This window comes from Bufo bufo, chromosome 2 (assembly GCF_905171765.1).
Source record: "Bufo bufo chromosome 2, aBufBuf1.1, whole genome shotgun sequence".
Classification (NCBI taxonomy): Eukaryota; Metazoa; Chordata; class Amphibia; order Anura; family Bufonidae; genus Bufo; species Bufo bufo.
In genome coordinates this window covers 651,540,259-651,555,107 of record NC_053390.1, presented here as the reverse complement: position 1 = coordinate 651,555,107, position 14,849 = coordinate 651,540,259, and the positions used below count along the sequence as shown (strand labels likewise).

General features: G+C 43.4%; 1 protein-coding gene across 5 annotated transcripts in view; it reads right to left on the bottom strand.

Annotated features, from left to right (window-relative positions):
- Positions 1-14,849, bottom strand: part of DCLK2 (doublecortin like kinase 2) — a 153,658-nt gene that overhangs the window by 46,339 nt on the left and 92,470 nt on the right. For 4 of the 5 annotated variants that reach the window (XR_005776359.1, XM_040418531.1, XM_040418534.1 and 1 more), the window contains exons 5-6: positions 13,482-13,529; positions 6,750-6,844 (exon numbers count right to left, since the gene is read on the bottom strand). Coding sequence is in view for 4 of the 5 variants with exons in the window: in XM_040418531.1 (XP_040274465.1) it covers positions 6,750-6,844; positions 13,482-13,529 (143 nt within the window). In the remaining variant the exon portion in view is untranslated. The remainder of the gene's footprint in view (positions 1-6,749; positions 6,845-13,481; positions 13,530-14,849) is intronic. The other variant, XM_040418532.1, reaches the window with a different exon arrangement.

Below are 14,849 nucleotides of genomic sequence, written 5' to 3'. Positions count from 1 at the left end.
GGCCACTCGTTTTTCTTTACTTAGCTGCTTTTTTCTTGCCATAATACAAATTCTAACAGTCTATTCAGTAGGACTATCAGCTGTGTATCCACCTGACTTCTCCTCAACGCAACTGATGGTCCCAACCCCATTTATAAGTCAAGAAATCCCACTTATTAAACCTGAAAGGGCACACCTGTGAAGTGAAAACCATTTCAGGGGACTACCTCTTGAAGCTCATCAAGAGAATGCCAAGAGTGTGCAAAGCAGTAATCAAAACAAAGGGTGGCTACTTTGAAGAACCTAGAATATGACATATTTTCAGTTGTTTCACACTTGTTTGTTATGTATATAATTCCACATGTGTTAATTCATAGTTTTGATGCCTTCAGTGTGAATCTACAATTTTCATAGTCATCAAAATAAAGAAAACTCTTTGAATGAGAAGGTGTGTCCAAACTTTTGGTCTGTACTGTATATGTATATATATATATATATATATATATATATATATACATACATATATATATACACACACATACATACACACACAGACATAAAATAGTATATACAAAAAAAGATAACTTCTGCATAACAAAGACTTTTAATGATTCAGAGCAGACACTCAAAAGTTTCTGATATGTGTGATGATTAACTGGACGTGCTTGACCACATGGCTAAAATAAGACATATCCAGACAATTAGTCAGGAATAACCAATGGAAATGAAAAGTTGATAATTTGAGAAAAATGAGAAACATATTCCCAAATCTGCTGAACTAAAGGGGTCGTCCAAAGATATTTTTTTATTCTTTGTATGTTTATATCTAAACAAAGCAGATGAGGTGCTGGCTTATTTAATATCCAAGTCATATCTCAAGGCTTATTTTAAGGGTCCATTCACACGTCCGGAAGTGTTCTGCGGATCCGCAACACACGGACACTGGCAATGTGCATTCCGCAATTTGCGGACTGCACATCGCCGGCACTATAATAGAAAATGCCTAATCTTGTCCGCCATTTCGGACAAGAATAGGACATGTTCTTTTTTTTGCGGAAACTGAAGCACGGATGCGGAAGTGCGGATCCGAAAATGCGGACAGCACATTCCAGCACCATTGAAAATGAATGGGTCTGCACCTGTTCCGCAAAATTGCGGAATGGATGCGGACCCATTTTGCGGACGTGTGAATGAACCCTAAGAGCTGAACATTGACTTATAGGATTAGCATTAGAGGCAGAGCATTAGAGGCAGAGCTTGTTAAGAGCTCATTTGCATCCCTTCCCTCCCAGAATTCCAGAGGAGCATGTATGGCCTGTAAGTCTCCTCACACTGATTAAGGTGCTCTCTCCCTAAGGAGAGTTAGTTCCCCCCTGACCCGGACACAGGCCTCTCACCCAGTTAAGCCAGTACTCTCTGCTCTGCACTGATGGGGGCAATCACCCCGAAACAGCTGTCTGCAGATGAGGTGCTGGCTTATTTAATATCCAAGCCATGTCTCAAGGCTCATTTTAAGAGCTGAACATGGACTTATAGGATAGCTGCCTTCCATCTGGTGGCATTAGAGGCAAAGCTTGTTAAGAGCTCATTTGCATCCCTTCCCTATCTAAACAAAATAATGTATTTTCAATTAATTAACTTCTTCTACAGTGGCCCCTTCTCATATTTCCCATGTTCTGTGACATCAGCTTCTTTGCCTGCTCCGATGACATGCCGTGCACCAGCCTAGAGCTGCAGGAGGGAGCAGTCCTGCCCTGGACATGGAACGTCACTGAAGTCTGATCTTTGGGCTGTGCTTGCCAGAGGGACAAGCCATGCCCCCTGTGCACGGGTCCTCACTATTGAGGTCTGCAGGCTTAGCTGTCTCTCTATGCTCCATCCACCCTTAGCTGAGAGCTGTCTAGTTCATTCATCCTCAAAGAAGCTAGCTTGCCAGCTGCCGGTGTGTATGGGCCATAGTCATATGCAGGTAACATCAATACTGAAAGCAAAAAAATGGGCGGAGCTTGTTGTCGCGAAGTGACGACCCCTGCAACTTACTGGAGGCAGAATAGATTTTATAACCCGAGCAGAATGGGAATTCCTCTCACCATGAAAGTAATGGAAGAAGCAGCAAGATGTAAATGGCCAGGAGAGCAACAGAAGAAAGAATGTCTGTGTGAGGTCAGTAACTACTGGGAAGAGCTGCAGCAAGAGAAGATGGATCTGTCAGCAAGACTGTGCAGGGGGAGGGGGAGGCAGTCTTAGCTGGCACCCCCAAATATTCATGAGAAGAATGTCACAGCTCTGCAACTGCATGTAAACAAAGGGGCCAGAGCAGCACTAGGTTCGTGTGGAAATAGCATTTTCTCACTTATTGAATGTATATATTCCTATTCATCAGGTTTCCACTGTCTCAATTTTTTCGTAAGGCTACTTTCAAACTAGCATTTTTGCTGCATCTGGCAGGGTTCAGCAAAAAACGCTTTCCGTTACTGATACATCCGTTATAAATGGATCCGGTTGTATTATCTTTAACATACCCAAGATGGATCAGTCATGAACTCCACTGAAAGTCAATGTGGGATGGATCAGTTTTCTATTGTGTCAGAGAAAATGGATCCATCCCCATTGACTTGAATTGTGGGTCATGACAGATCCATCTTGCTCCGCATCCCAGGATGGAAAGCGAACACAGCATGCTGCGGTTTGGTCTCCGGTATGAGAACGGAACGGAATGCATTTTGGAGCGTTACGTTTTGTCCCCATTGACAATGAATGGGGACAAAACGGAAGCGTTTTTTTTTTCTGGTATTGAGACTAGGGATGAGCGAATTTCATATTTTGAAATTCGTTTTCGGTTCGTGTTGTGGTATAATGTGAACTGCGTTATGGATTCCGTTACCACAGACCATAACGCAATTCCATGACGGAATGCATAACTGAATGCCTTTAGATGCATTCCGTTATTAATTCCGTCATAATAAAAGTCTATGGCCTGCATAACGGATCCGTCCCGTTTCCGGACTCCAGCATAACGTAAACCGGACGAATCAGTTATCACTATTTCCTGCATGCCTATACAAACTGAGCCAATACTGTGGATTAAACTCCAGTTACGGAGTAAACATGTAAAGACAACCCACTAGTATATATTCTGTTTGATGGAATTTTGGAGGCCCATTCAAGGACGACCTGGCCAATTGCCCCTTTTTTGTACAAGCTATAATAAAGCCAGGTCCCTGTGAGATAATTTTTTTATCATTTTTATTATTTTTGGGTTGGAATTTTCTGTCAACCATCCAGGGTTTACTAGACCAGCAATATATAATCTAATATTACAAATGCACAATTTGGACCCCCCCCATTCTTCAATTAGATAAACTCATCTGGACCCTGTATAAATCACAGCCAGACGATAGGTTGAACTCTTGCTCTAGATTAAAATAAAGGGAAGATGATAAAAGTTTCCTCCATTGAGACCTCAAGTAAAGGTCATATTGTAGGCATGTATGTGACCTTTTCTTACAATGGCTGGGAAGCCTTTAAACGCAAGCGAGAGCATTCTGACAAAACATACGATTTCTAGAAATGCTGACACTGGAAGGATGCTGCCAAATAGCAACAGTGCAGCCATCCAATTATTTATTTGGCTCCCTTCACTAAACTGCAAGAACAGAAAAGCAAATGAACTTGCTATGGGATAAAAGCAGTAAATGTGTTCATTATTTAGGGCACCGGAAGACATTTCTACTAAGTGAATAATTAGAGACCTTCCTTGGTGGACTTGTTTAGACGTTCCAATCAGAAAGTGAAGAAATTGACCAAGACCAATCAAGTATGTCAGTAAATGCATTAGACTGGCCATCTAGAGGAAGGTGTATAGTTCATGGAGGAATCCGCACCAGTGTATATAGCTGTAGAGCAAGGATCAGAAACTACAACTCCCAGAATCCTCCTTTCACATCTATGGGAGTTACAAGAACAGTGGAGTAAGTGTGCATGATAGGAGTTGTAGTTTCACAGCAGCTGTCGTGCCAAAGGTTGCTGATCCCTTCTGTAGAGGAAAAGCTGGGAACTGTGATCTCTCTTTAGAAATGGTATTAGCACTTCCATTCTGTGTGTTTGGAATGAAATCCCTCGATTATACAGGGCTCATGCACACAAACTTATTTTGTGTCTGTGTCCATTACGTTTTGTTTTTTTTGCGGGCCGTATGCAGAACCATTTACTTCGATAGGGATGCAAAAAAACGGAAATGACTCCATGTGCATTTCGTGTCCGTATGTCCGTTCCACAAAAAAAAAAAAAACATGTCCTATTATTGTCTGCATTATGGACAAGGACAGGACTGTTCTAGTATTGGCTGCCTGTTCTGTTCCGCACAATGCAGAAAGCACACGGCCGTAATCTGTGTTTTGCAGACGGCAAAACAACAACGATCGTGTGTATGAGCCCCAAGTATGTTTCAGCTTCCTGTTGCTACTATATTTGTGTCTTAACCGGTCATGGACGTTCTTTCAATGGCTGCTATATCTGTATGACGCCTTCTTTTGTATCACAGTAAGGCCTCATGCACACGACTGTCCATATTACAGTCCGGAAACCGTCCTGTGCAATCCACATTCTTCTCACTCCCATTACTAGAAATTACTATTCTTGTCTGCAATATGAACAAGAATAGGAAATGGGTCTATAATTTGTGGAACGGACACACAGATGTGGACAGTACATGGATGATATCAGTGTACTGTCCGTTTTTTTTGTGGACCCATAGCAATCAATCAGTCCATGTGCAATCTGCAATAAATGTGTATCGGACACGGACACAAATACGTTTGTGTGCATGAGGCCTAAGGCTGTGTTTACAATTGCGTTGAGCTTTCCGTTCTGATCCACTTTAATTTAAAGGGACACTGACAGGCCCAATTAGCATATTTAGGCATATATACATGTCAGTACAGGTCTTATAAAGTCTATTAAAATCATCTAAGTATCCCCCCTGTCCACCTTATAAATACCGAAATATTAAGTTTTATAACCTGCTTGTCCGGTCACCAATCTGCCCAAGGGGCGGCGTTTCATCTGAAAATGCGCCCAGCCAGCCGCTCCCAACTGCCGTCTGCAGCCCCGCCCAGCTCATCAATATTTACTTCGCTGGGCGGCGGCTACAACTCTCCCGACTCAAGATTCTGCGCACAGCCCATTCGATCCTCTGGGCACGTCCTCCGTCCAATCTTCAGCGCATGTGCCCGGCCGGGGTCACATCGCGCCTGCGTACAGAGCGCTGCAGCCCCTGCTTTTTGCGCATGCGCCGGGCACTTGAGTCGGGAGAGTTGTAGCCGCCGCCCAGCGAAGTGAATATTGATGAGCTGGGCGGGGCTTCAGACGGCAGTTGGGAGCGGCTGGCTGGGCGCATTTTCAGATGAAACGCCGCCCCTTGGGCAGATTTGTGACCGGACAAGCAGGTTATAAAACTTAATATTTCGGTATTTATAAAGTGGACAGGGGGGATACTTAGATGATTTTAATAGACTTTAAAAGACCTGTACTGACATATATATGAATAAATATGCTAATTGGGCCTGTCAGTGTCCCTTTAAGGATCAGTTGTGTTCAGTTTGTTTCCGTTCAGGACCTTTTCTCCCATCAAAAATAACTGAAGTCTGACGGAACTGACACAACCTGATGCAAATTGAGCACAACTGATGCCATTCAAATGGAAATTTTAAAAAAAAATCTGTTTTTCTTTCAAATTCAGAAGAACAGAAAGTTCAACTCAAGTGTAAACACAGTTTATTAGGTTGAAAAAAGACAAATGTCCATCAGTTGCAGATGTAATCTTACAGTGTTGAACCAGAAGAAGAAAAAAAATAAAAAATTAGGAGAATGCAAATTGACCCATATTAGGGGAACAAATTCTTCCAGACTCCTCCAAAGAGGATCAACATCTACACAAATCTAGTGTACATAATGTGCAATGTTATGTTTTTTCAGAATGGCATCCAGGCCCTTCTTGATCTTCCATGAATGAACCACCACAACCTCCTCCATTTCCATAGTCTCACTGCTCTGATGATGGCCATTGTCCTGGTTACAGGTGTAAAACAATCATTAGAAAGATGGCTTCACTGTCCATCATGCCTACTGATGTTATGTATTAGGCATTGCATGGTATTGCCAAGCACATCTGCTCTTTTTCTGTTCTCTGTGACAGTTTTACCTTGGTAGGCAGTGTATTCTAGATTGTAACTGTGCTGGCAGCAGGTAAGGAAAAAAGTGACATGGTAGCAATCAAACATTGCCATTCCTCATTTCACACTACTAGTATTTCTTGACAACAGGAATATGAATATGGAAACTCTGCAAGGCTTTGAGAATTAAAAGAGTTTTCCGAGATTTTATTACTGTCCTATCCTCTGGAAAGATCATCAGTATCTGATCGGAGGGGGTCTGACACCCGTGACCACTGCTGATCAGCTGTGTAAGAAGGCACTGGAGCTCACGTGAGCGCCGCGGTCTTCTCTCGGCTCACCAAGCACAGCGTTGTACATTGTAAAGCGGCCTTGCTTGGTATCGCGCTCAGCTCCATTCACTTCTATGGGGCTGAGCTGCACCTAGGCCAAGTGACAGATGGACGTGTCGTCAATGGCCTGGGAAAAGTTGGGAAAAGGCCGAGACGCCAGAGGAGCACCAATACCTTCTCAAACAGCTGATTGGTGGGTGTCCCGGATGTCAGACCTCCACCGATCAATAATCTAGTGTACCTGTAAGTACATTTTCTATCTTACCTTTAGACCTCGGTAACTTCCAGGACTTGTTGGCGATGAACACGATGATTTTGTAGATTTTGGAGTAGACAGCTGGCTGCTTGGTGTCCCATTTACTAAGATATAAAATTACAATGATATTTGTAGTTTAAACCATGTATCTAGTAAGCTATTGTACAGCTACAGTCCAAAACATTAAAGGGGTCGTCCCATGAAAATATCCTACAGTTTTCAAACCAGCACCTGGATCTAAATAATTTTTTATTACATACAATTACAAAAGTATGCAATCTGCTACTGGCTCCTTCTGATCAGCCCCCTATCCCAGGACATATGGTGGTGATAGAAGCTGGCAGGCCCTGCCAGCTTCTGACTCCACGTCTCAGTTCTGCAGGGGGGAGGGGGGTGACATGTAGCCCCCTTTTTGCTGCTCAGTGGCTGAATGTGCTTCCAGAAGGAGTATAGGTGAAATGTTATACTGTGCCTCCTCATGAAATGTTTTGAGGGCCATTTATTTGGTGTAGTTGTGCCCACGATTTTGACATTAGGGAACAGTGGGTGACCTAGGAACTTACAAGGGTCTCTCTAAGCGCTAGGCTCTCATTAATCCATAGCAGGCACACCAACTCCAGTTTTAAAGGGGTTGTCTCACTTCAGCAAATGGCATTTATCATGTAGAGAAAGTTACTACAAGGCACTTACTAATGTATTGTGATTGTCCATATTGCTAGCTTCATTACTTTTTTCCATCACATTATACACTGCTTGTACCCAGGGGGTTATGACCACCCTGCAATCCAGCAGCAGTGGCCATGCTTGCTCTCTGGTGGCCGGAAGCACGCATAGGGATGCATGCACAGCAGATCCCATCCCGACCACCTCATATCTGCACTGAAATGGTGGTCGTAAATAGTGTTGAGCGAATTTCTGTTTTAAGTTCGGCTTCCGGTTAGCGGAGAATCCTGATATGGATTCCGAATTCCGTTGTGGTCCGTGGTAGCGGAATCAATAATGGCCGATTATTGATTCCGCTACCACGGACCACAACGGAATTCGGAATCCATATCGGGATTCTCCGCTAACCGGAAGCCGAACTTTAGACGCCGAAATTAAAACAGAAGTTCGCTCAACACTAGTCGTAAACCCTGGATACAAGCAGAATATAATGTGATGGAAAAATGTGTAATATGGACAATCACAATACATTAGTAAGTGTCTTGTATTGACTTTTTCTACATGATAAATGCCATTTGCTGAAGTGAGACAACCCCTTTAACCCATTCCTAACCACCCCACATAAATTTACATCAGCGGTCAGGCATTTAAAAATGACACCCACTCGCGAGCGCCACAGATGTCAGGTCCCTGCTGTTTTAAACTGCAGGCACCCAGGACTAATATATGCGATCGATGAGAATGTCGATCGCATACATTTAACCACTCCGATGCAATGGTCAAATGTGATCACAGCATCTGGGAGGTTAAAGACCAGGAGCATGCGCTTCCGCCATGAACTGGCTCCCCGCTGCGAGGATTGGGGGAGCCGGATGTTGTGCCTTGGAGGCCTCTGTACTCGGGAGAGGTACAGGGCTGCTGCACATTAGTTCCTATAGAGCCCCCCCTGTGGCAGGGCTCCATAGGAACATAGTGTAATTCTCATAAAGTCAAATGATAATGCACTGGAGTATATGAGAAAAGCAATCTAAAGATTGCTTGTTATAGCTCCCTAGGGGAACTATTAAAAAGTGTAAAAAAAAAAAAGAAGAAAAGAAAGGTTTTTAAAAAAATAAAAATTCAAATCACCCCAAAATAAAAATACACTAACAATTTAAAAAAATTAACATCATGGGCATTGCCACGTGTGAAAACACCCATGCTATTAAAATATTTATTCCATATGGCAAACAGCGAAACGGGGTAAAAAAGTAAAAATGGCTGATTCACCAGTTTTTGGTCACTTCAACTCCCACAAAAATTTATCAGAAAGTTATATATACAGCCCAGAATGGTATGAATGAAAAGTACAGATCGCCCTGCAAAAAATGAGCTCTTACACAGCTCCGTTCACAAAATCAAAAAGTTATGGGGGTCAGAATATGGCAATGCAAAGAAAAAATTAGTTTTTTTCCTAAGTTTTTAAAAAAATTTCAGTATTAAAATATTAAAATTGGAGAAAAGCTATAGATATGTAGTATCGTTGTAACTGTACTGACCTGGAGAATAAAAGTAACAGGGCAGTTTTACCACATAGGAAGCAGTGTAAACCTGACCCCCCCCCCCCCCCAATAAAACAGTGGCGGAATGGTGTTTTTCCCAATAGTGCCATTAGAAAGTACACCTTGTCAAGCAAAAAACGAGCCCTCATACTGCTATGTGAATGAAAAAACAAAAAAGTTATGGCTTTGGGAGGGCTGGGAGTAAAAAACTTTGTACAATTAGGCATAAGGCACACTATGGAGGAACTGATGCATTTGTATGCCAAATATCATTCAGTCTCTCTGCTTCACCAAAATATGCCATAACTTTCCTATAGGTGTAAGGCCACTTTTCACATTTTTTAAATCACTAATTGGAACCTCCTGGTCTCATGCACACGAACGTGTGCCAATCTTGCATGTATTGCGGCCCGCAAGCAGCGGATACGCAATATACGGGCATCAGAAGTGCGCTCCGTATCATGGATGCGGATCCATTCACCTGAATGGGTGCACAATCCGGAAGATACAGAGCAGAAGGCCACAGAAGCATTACGGAGCGCATCCGTGGTATTTTGGTACATGCCTCCGCACCGCAAAAAAATAGAATATGCCGTAATTTTTGGTGTACATTGAAGTTGAATAGGTCTGCATCCGCCAGCGCAAGCCACACGGACGGCGCCTGTGCATTGTGGACAGCAGGGAGGAACACGTTCTTGTGCATGTGCCCTAGAGTATATCTCTTACTGAAGGATCTTTGAGCCCCCTTTATTTCAGCACAAAATAAATATATGAAGTGATAATTAAATCTAGAAGAAATATTGCAATTTATTCTTGTATTTATGCTAGAATTTAGCAAATCTATCACCATACTCCTGGCACCAATATCTGCAGAATCGGGGGCCATATTCTACGCAGAGGGCTTGGCACACACCATACGGTTTATACCTTGGCTATAGGATCTGCAAGACGCCTTTATTTTTGGTTGGTGGAGGGGTACACAACAGGAACATAACTGCTATTGAAAACTGAAAAGCTTCACAACATTTTGTCAGACAAAAGTGGATCGCAAGCAGACAACATATCTTGGGTCCGGTATGACGACTGAACATTGCACTTGTACAACATATGTACGTGTACTCATAAAAAAAGCGCCAGAAAATTAACATTTAAAGCAAGATTCACACAGTGCAGTTTAGTCGTCAGATGTTCTTTTCAATCGCTTTTTTTTTTTTTTTTTAGAAACAGCTGAACAAAAACTAAAGTTTTTCTTTTCCTGTCCTTGGGATCTCATCCCAGATTCACTTAAACAAACCTGCGACTGCACCACAAAGTGTGAACCCTTGGAAGGCTTCATGCACACGGGTCTATGAGGCCATACTGTACCTCCGTATTTCAGCGCTTCTAGTGCCTCCATAGTGCCGAGCTGTAGGGACTCTAAGTGCAAACATACAAGCTATTTGCACATAGCCCTGAGTGGCAAGAGGTTTGTTTCCACATGGACCAGCTGTCTCCTGAATTACCTTATATGTCTGTGATCTGAGTAGATACTGGAGGGATCTTGAAGGCATATGTCCACCTCTGAGGACCATTTTACAATGTAAATGCAGAATTAATCTACATACAATGTTCTGCACTGTACTGATTCTTGTTGCACTATGTACTACGGTCTAAAGGGTATATTAGACTGCCAGATTTTCTGCCGATAATCGCTAACGAGCGTTCCTATGAATACTTGTGAGCGATCATCTGGTAGTCTAAGGCTAAGTTCACACGAACGTGCGTGACCCGTGGCCGTATTGCGGCCCGCAAATCGCGGGCCGCAATACACGGCCACAGTTCCGTGTGAATTCCGCATCACGGATGCGGACCCATTCACTTCAATGGGTCCGCTAATCCGGAATCGCGGAACGGCCACACGGGACGGGACCCCTCGGAAGCACTACGGAGTGCCTCCTGGGGTTACGTCCCGTTGTTCCGTTCCGCTAAAAGATAGAACAAGTCCTATCTTTTCGCGGAACGGCCGGATCGCGGACCCATTAAAGTGAATGGGTCCGCGATCCGATGCGGCTGACCTACGGCCGGCGAACAAGCATTGCGGCCCGCTTCACAGGCACGGGTCACACACGTTCGTGTGAACCCGGCCTAATACTGCCTCTAAATGTCCAATGAACGAGCAAACGCTCATTGGGCAGTCCAGCATGCTGAAAGATCTGGATTTACCGGCGGCAGATCGCTCTGTCTAATAACGAACTACCACCAGCACACCGCTATCCTGCATGGGGATGAGCGATGGCATAGCGATCGCTCCTCCCCATGTGGCGGAAGACAATGCTGCATGTAATAGCAGTGGTTTCCTCTGCTAGCTATCTGACGATTGCTGGGAGGGAACGCTTCCGTCCAAACAATTACTAGCAGCATCAGGGTGTGTAATATATCCTTAAGGCCTCATGTACACGACCGTTTTTCGGGTCCATATCCGAACCACAGTTTTTGTGGCTCGGGTGCGGACCCATTCACTTCAATGGGGCCGCAAAAGATGCGGACAGCACTCTGTGTGCTGTCCGCATCCTTTGCTCCGTTCGGTGGCCCCGCAAAAAAATATAGCATGTCCTATTCTTGTCCGTTTTGCGGACAAGAATAAGCATTTCTACAATGGGCCGTCCGTTCCGTAAATTGCGGAAGGCACACAGGCGGCTTCCGTTTTTTGAGGATCTGCAGTTTGCGGACCGCAAAAAACGGAACGGTCGTGTGCATGTAGCCTGAAGCTCTGTGCAAGTGTCTATGTCTACAGAGCATAACTCTGGGCTAGGTTTAAAGGGCTTCTGTCATCAGGAAATTAACCGGCACAAGGTACAACGCCTTGTATGGCTAGTTCAGCTGAACGTAATGATACCTTTTACTTAAGGTCCTTTTACACAGACCGATTATCTGTCATATCATCAGGGAAGAGGGTATAAATGCTCATTCCCGATAATCTGACAAATGCTTGTTCATTTTTTGTTCCACCGGCATGAAAAATCATCATTCTTGTGCAGCAGATCTTGGTGTATAAACAGTGATCTGCTGCTCAGGAACATTGATTTTCTATGGGGACAAACGATCACTGAATTGTTTGCTTGTCCCCATAAAGTGGAGGGGATTGCTGCATATAAATACAGCCCTCATCTCTGCATGTGATTGGAAGAATCTGCTTCATTCCCGATCATCTGTCAGATAATCAGTTCGTGTAAGACAGGCATCCTCAAACTGCGGCCCTCCAGCTGTTGCAAAACTACAACTCCCAGCATGCCCGAACAGCCTAGAGGTATCGGCCTACAGCAGGGCATTGTGGGAGTTGTAGTTTTACAACAGCTGGAGGGCCGCAGTTTGAGGATGCCTGGTGTAAAAGGACCCTTAGAAATCCATTGCTGCATTCTGGAAAAGGGTTACTTCAGTCAATATGTAAATGAGTAGTTAAGTGCATTAACGGCAGGACTAAGCTACTGCATCCCCCATCAGCCCCTCCCTCTCCATGTTGAGGAACAGGGCCAAATCCCTGAATAGTCTTCTTGCCTAGCCCTGTCACTCAAGAAGGGGAACGGGGGGGGCTAGAAGAGGAAGCAGGAGGAGCAAGGATGCACAGGGTGTCTTGAGCCTGCCTTGGGTGCACTTACATGCTGTTTTGCATAAGGATTAAAGTACATTTGTGCCTGGTTTAACAGGGAACTTTCTGGTGACAGATTCCCTTTAGTCCCCAGCCCACGCTTTTCCTTCTGATTTTTTTTTTTCTTTTGTAGTTATGTGGGAAAAGATGTATTCATTTGAAGTGGGCGGTCCCATCAGTGACTGACAGCCTTCAATGTGATGTAGTTATGTGACAAATTCTTTTTTTTTTTTTTAATAAAAAAAAAAAAAAAGAATTTTGCTCGTTTATCAAGTGGAACCTTTAGGCTAGGTCTACACGACGAATTTGTCGCACCAATGTCACGCAACAATTTTTATAATGGTAGTCTATGGTGTCGTATGGCGACATGATGCGATTCAGGATGGATTTTTCGGTGACTGTCAAGTCACAGTCGCAGCATGTCACAGTGCAACACCATAGACTACCATTATAAAAATTGTCGTCGTGTAGACCTAGCCTTAGGGTACCTTTGGCAGCATTTGTGGCAGAAAATTCCACGACTGAAAATCAGTTCCATTCACCTTAATGGAGCCTGCAGTAATCCATGTGCTTGCTTCCCCATTCAAATAAATGGAACTGATTTTCAGTCGCAGAATTTTCTGCCAAAATCTGCCGCATGTGAAGGCACCCTAACATGGGTCAATTATTGGCAACGAGCACCTGTACTAATCCCAACAATAGGCCCGACAACTGCCCCATGTAAATCTGGTATACAAACTTGGAAACAAGCAGCTGTATAAATGCCACTATAAAACAGCAAGGAATATATGCGCATTGCGATGAAGGAGCTCAGATGCTGAACAGAAGAGCTGTATGGAGCTTGACAAAAGGTGAGCTAGCTGGTGAGCTAAAAAAAAGCCAAGAAAGAAAGCCACAGTCAGATTGGCTCACCTGGGGACCGTGAAGAATAGGCACTGGAGTAGTAGCCAGTCCTCCTTACTGCAGTCATTTTACAAGGGTAAAGATATCAAGATGAGACATTAATTAACATTTTCTGTCTATTGTACGCAAACACTAAAATTGGCAAGGCATCATCTAGATTAGGTTTCCTTCACATATATCCCTATGAAATCTGATGACAGAATGGATCCAAATATTTCCTATGCAAACAGTTGTGACATCAGACATCTCTCAGCAAAGGACAAAAAAAAAACAAAAAAAACATGGTGTGGTGTTTTTCTGACTATGGACACTGGACCAGTGCACAAAAATGTGATCAACGGTTTTATGCACAGGCATAAAAACTGTCCAGACAGATATAAGTGAACCCAGGCTTATCTGGTTTTATAGATTTTATGTCACCTATCAATTAGGCTACATGCACACGACCGTGGTGTGTTTTGCGATCCGCAATTTGCGGAACGGCTTGGACAGCCTTTAATGCAACTGCCTATTCTTGTCCGCAAAGTGCGGACAAGAATAGGACATGTTATATTTTTTTTGAGGGGCCATGGAACGGAGCAACAGATGCGGATAGCACACGGAGTGCTGTCCGCATCTTTTGCGGCCCCATTGAAGTGAATAGGTCAGCATCCGAGCCGCCGAAACTGCGGCTCGGATGCGGACCAAAACCACGGCCATGTGCAGAGGCCTTAATAGTATACTTTAGAGTGTTACAATACCAATTCAATGGGAGTAGGGTCAGCAGTCATCTCATTATCTAATTATCGTTAGAGGACAAAATTAACATGGCTATAGACATTAGATCAAAATTGTTTCGACCCTCTAAATCTGACGAGATCAACCTACAAAGAAGAAACGAGCCCAAAGCCGTACCCATAAAATATAATAAAGCTTTATTGTGCATACAAATAACATTAAAAAAAAACGCGCTTTAAGGTCACTTCCACCATTGACCAGTTTTTTATACTCTGGTCTAGACATAGTTATTACTATTTATTCCTGCCACTATTTCTAGCTATGTTTTTTACAGGTTACTATCCCAGTGGATGTTGTCCAGACCATACATTATAATATATACACTTTTCTATATTCACCCCCCTTTGTAAATTATGTGATCTCTGGTGGATGCTTTTTCTGCCACCTGTCCTTGCATCATGTGATTTTTTGAATTTTATATATTTTTTTAATGTTATTTGTATACACAATAAAGCTTTATTATATTGTATGGGGATTGCTTTGGGCTGGTTTCTTCTTTGTAGGTTGTTTGCAGTTTTTGAGCTGGTACCTTGGTTACAATCATATATACGGGTAGTGTTCAAGCAAAGTGAACTGTACACACCCGTGACTTATGACTTA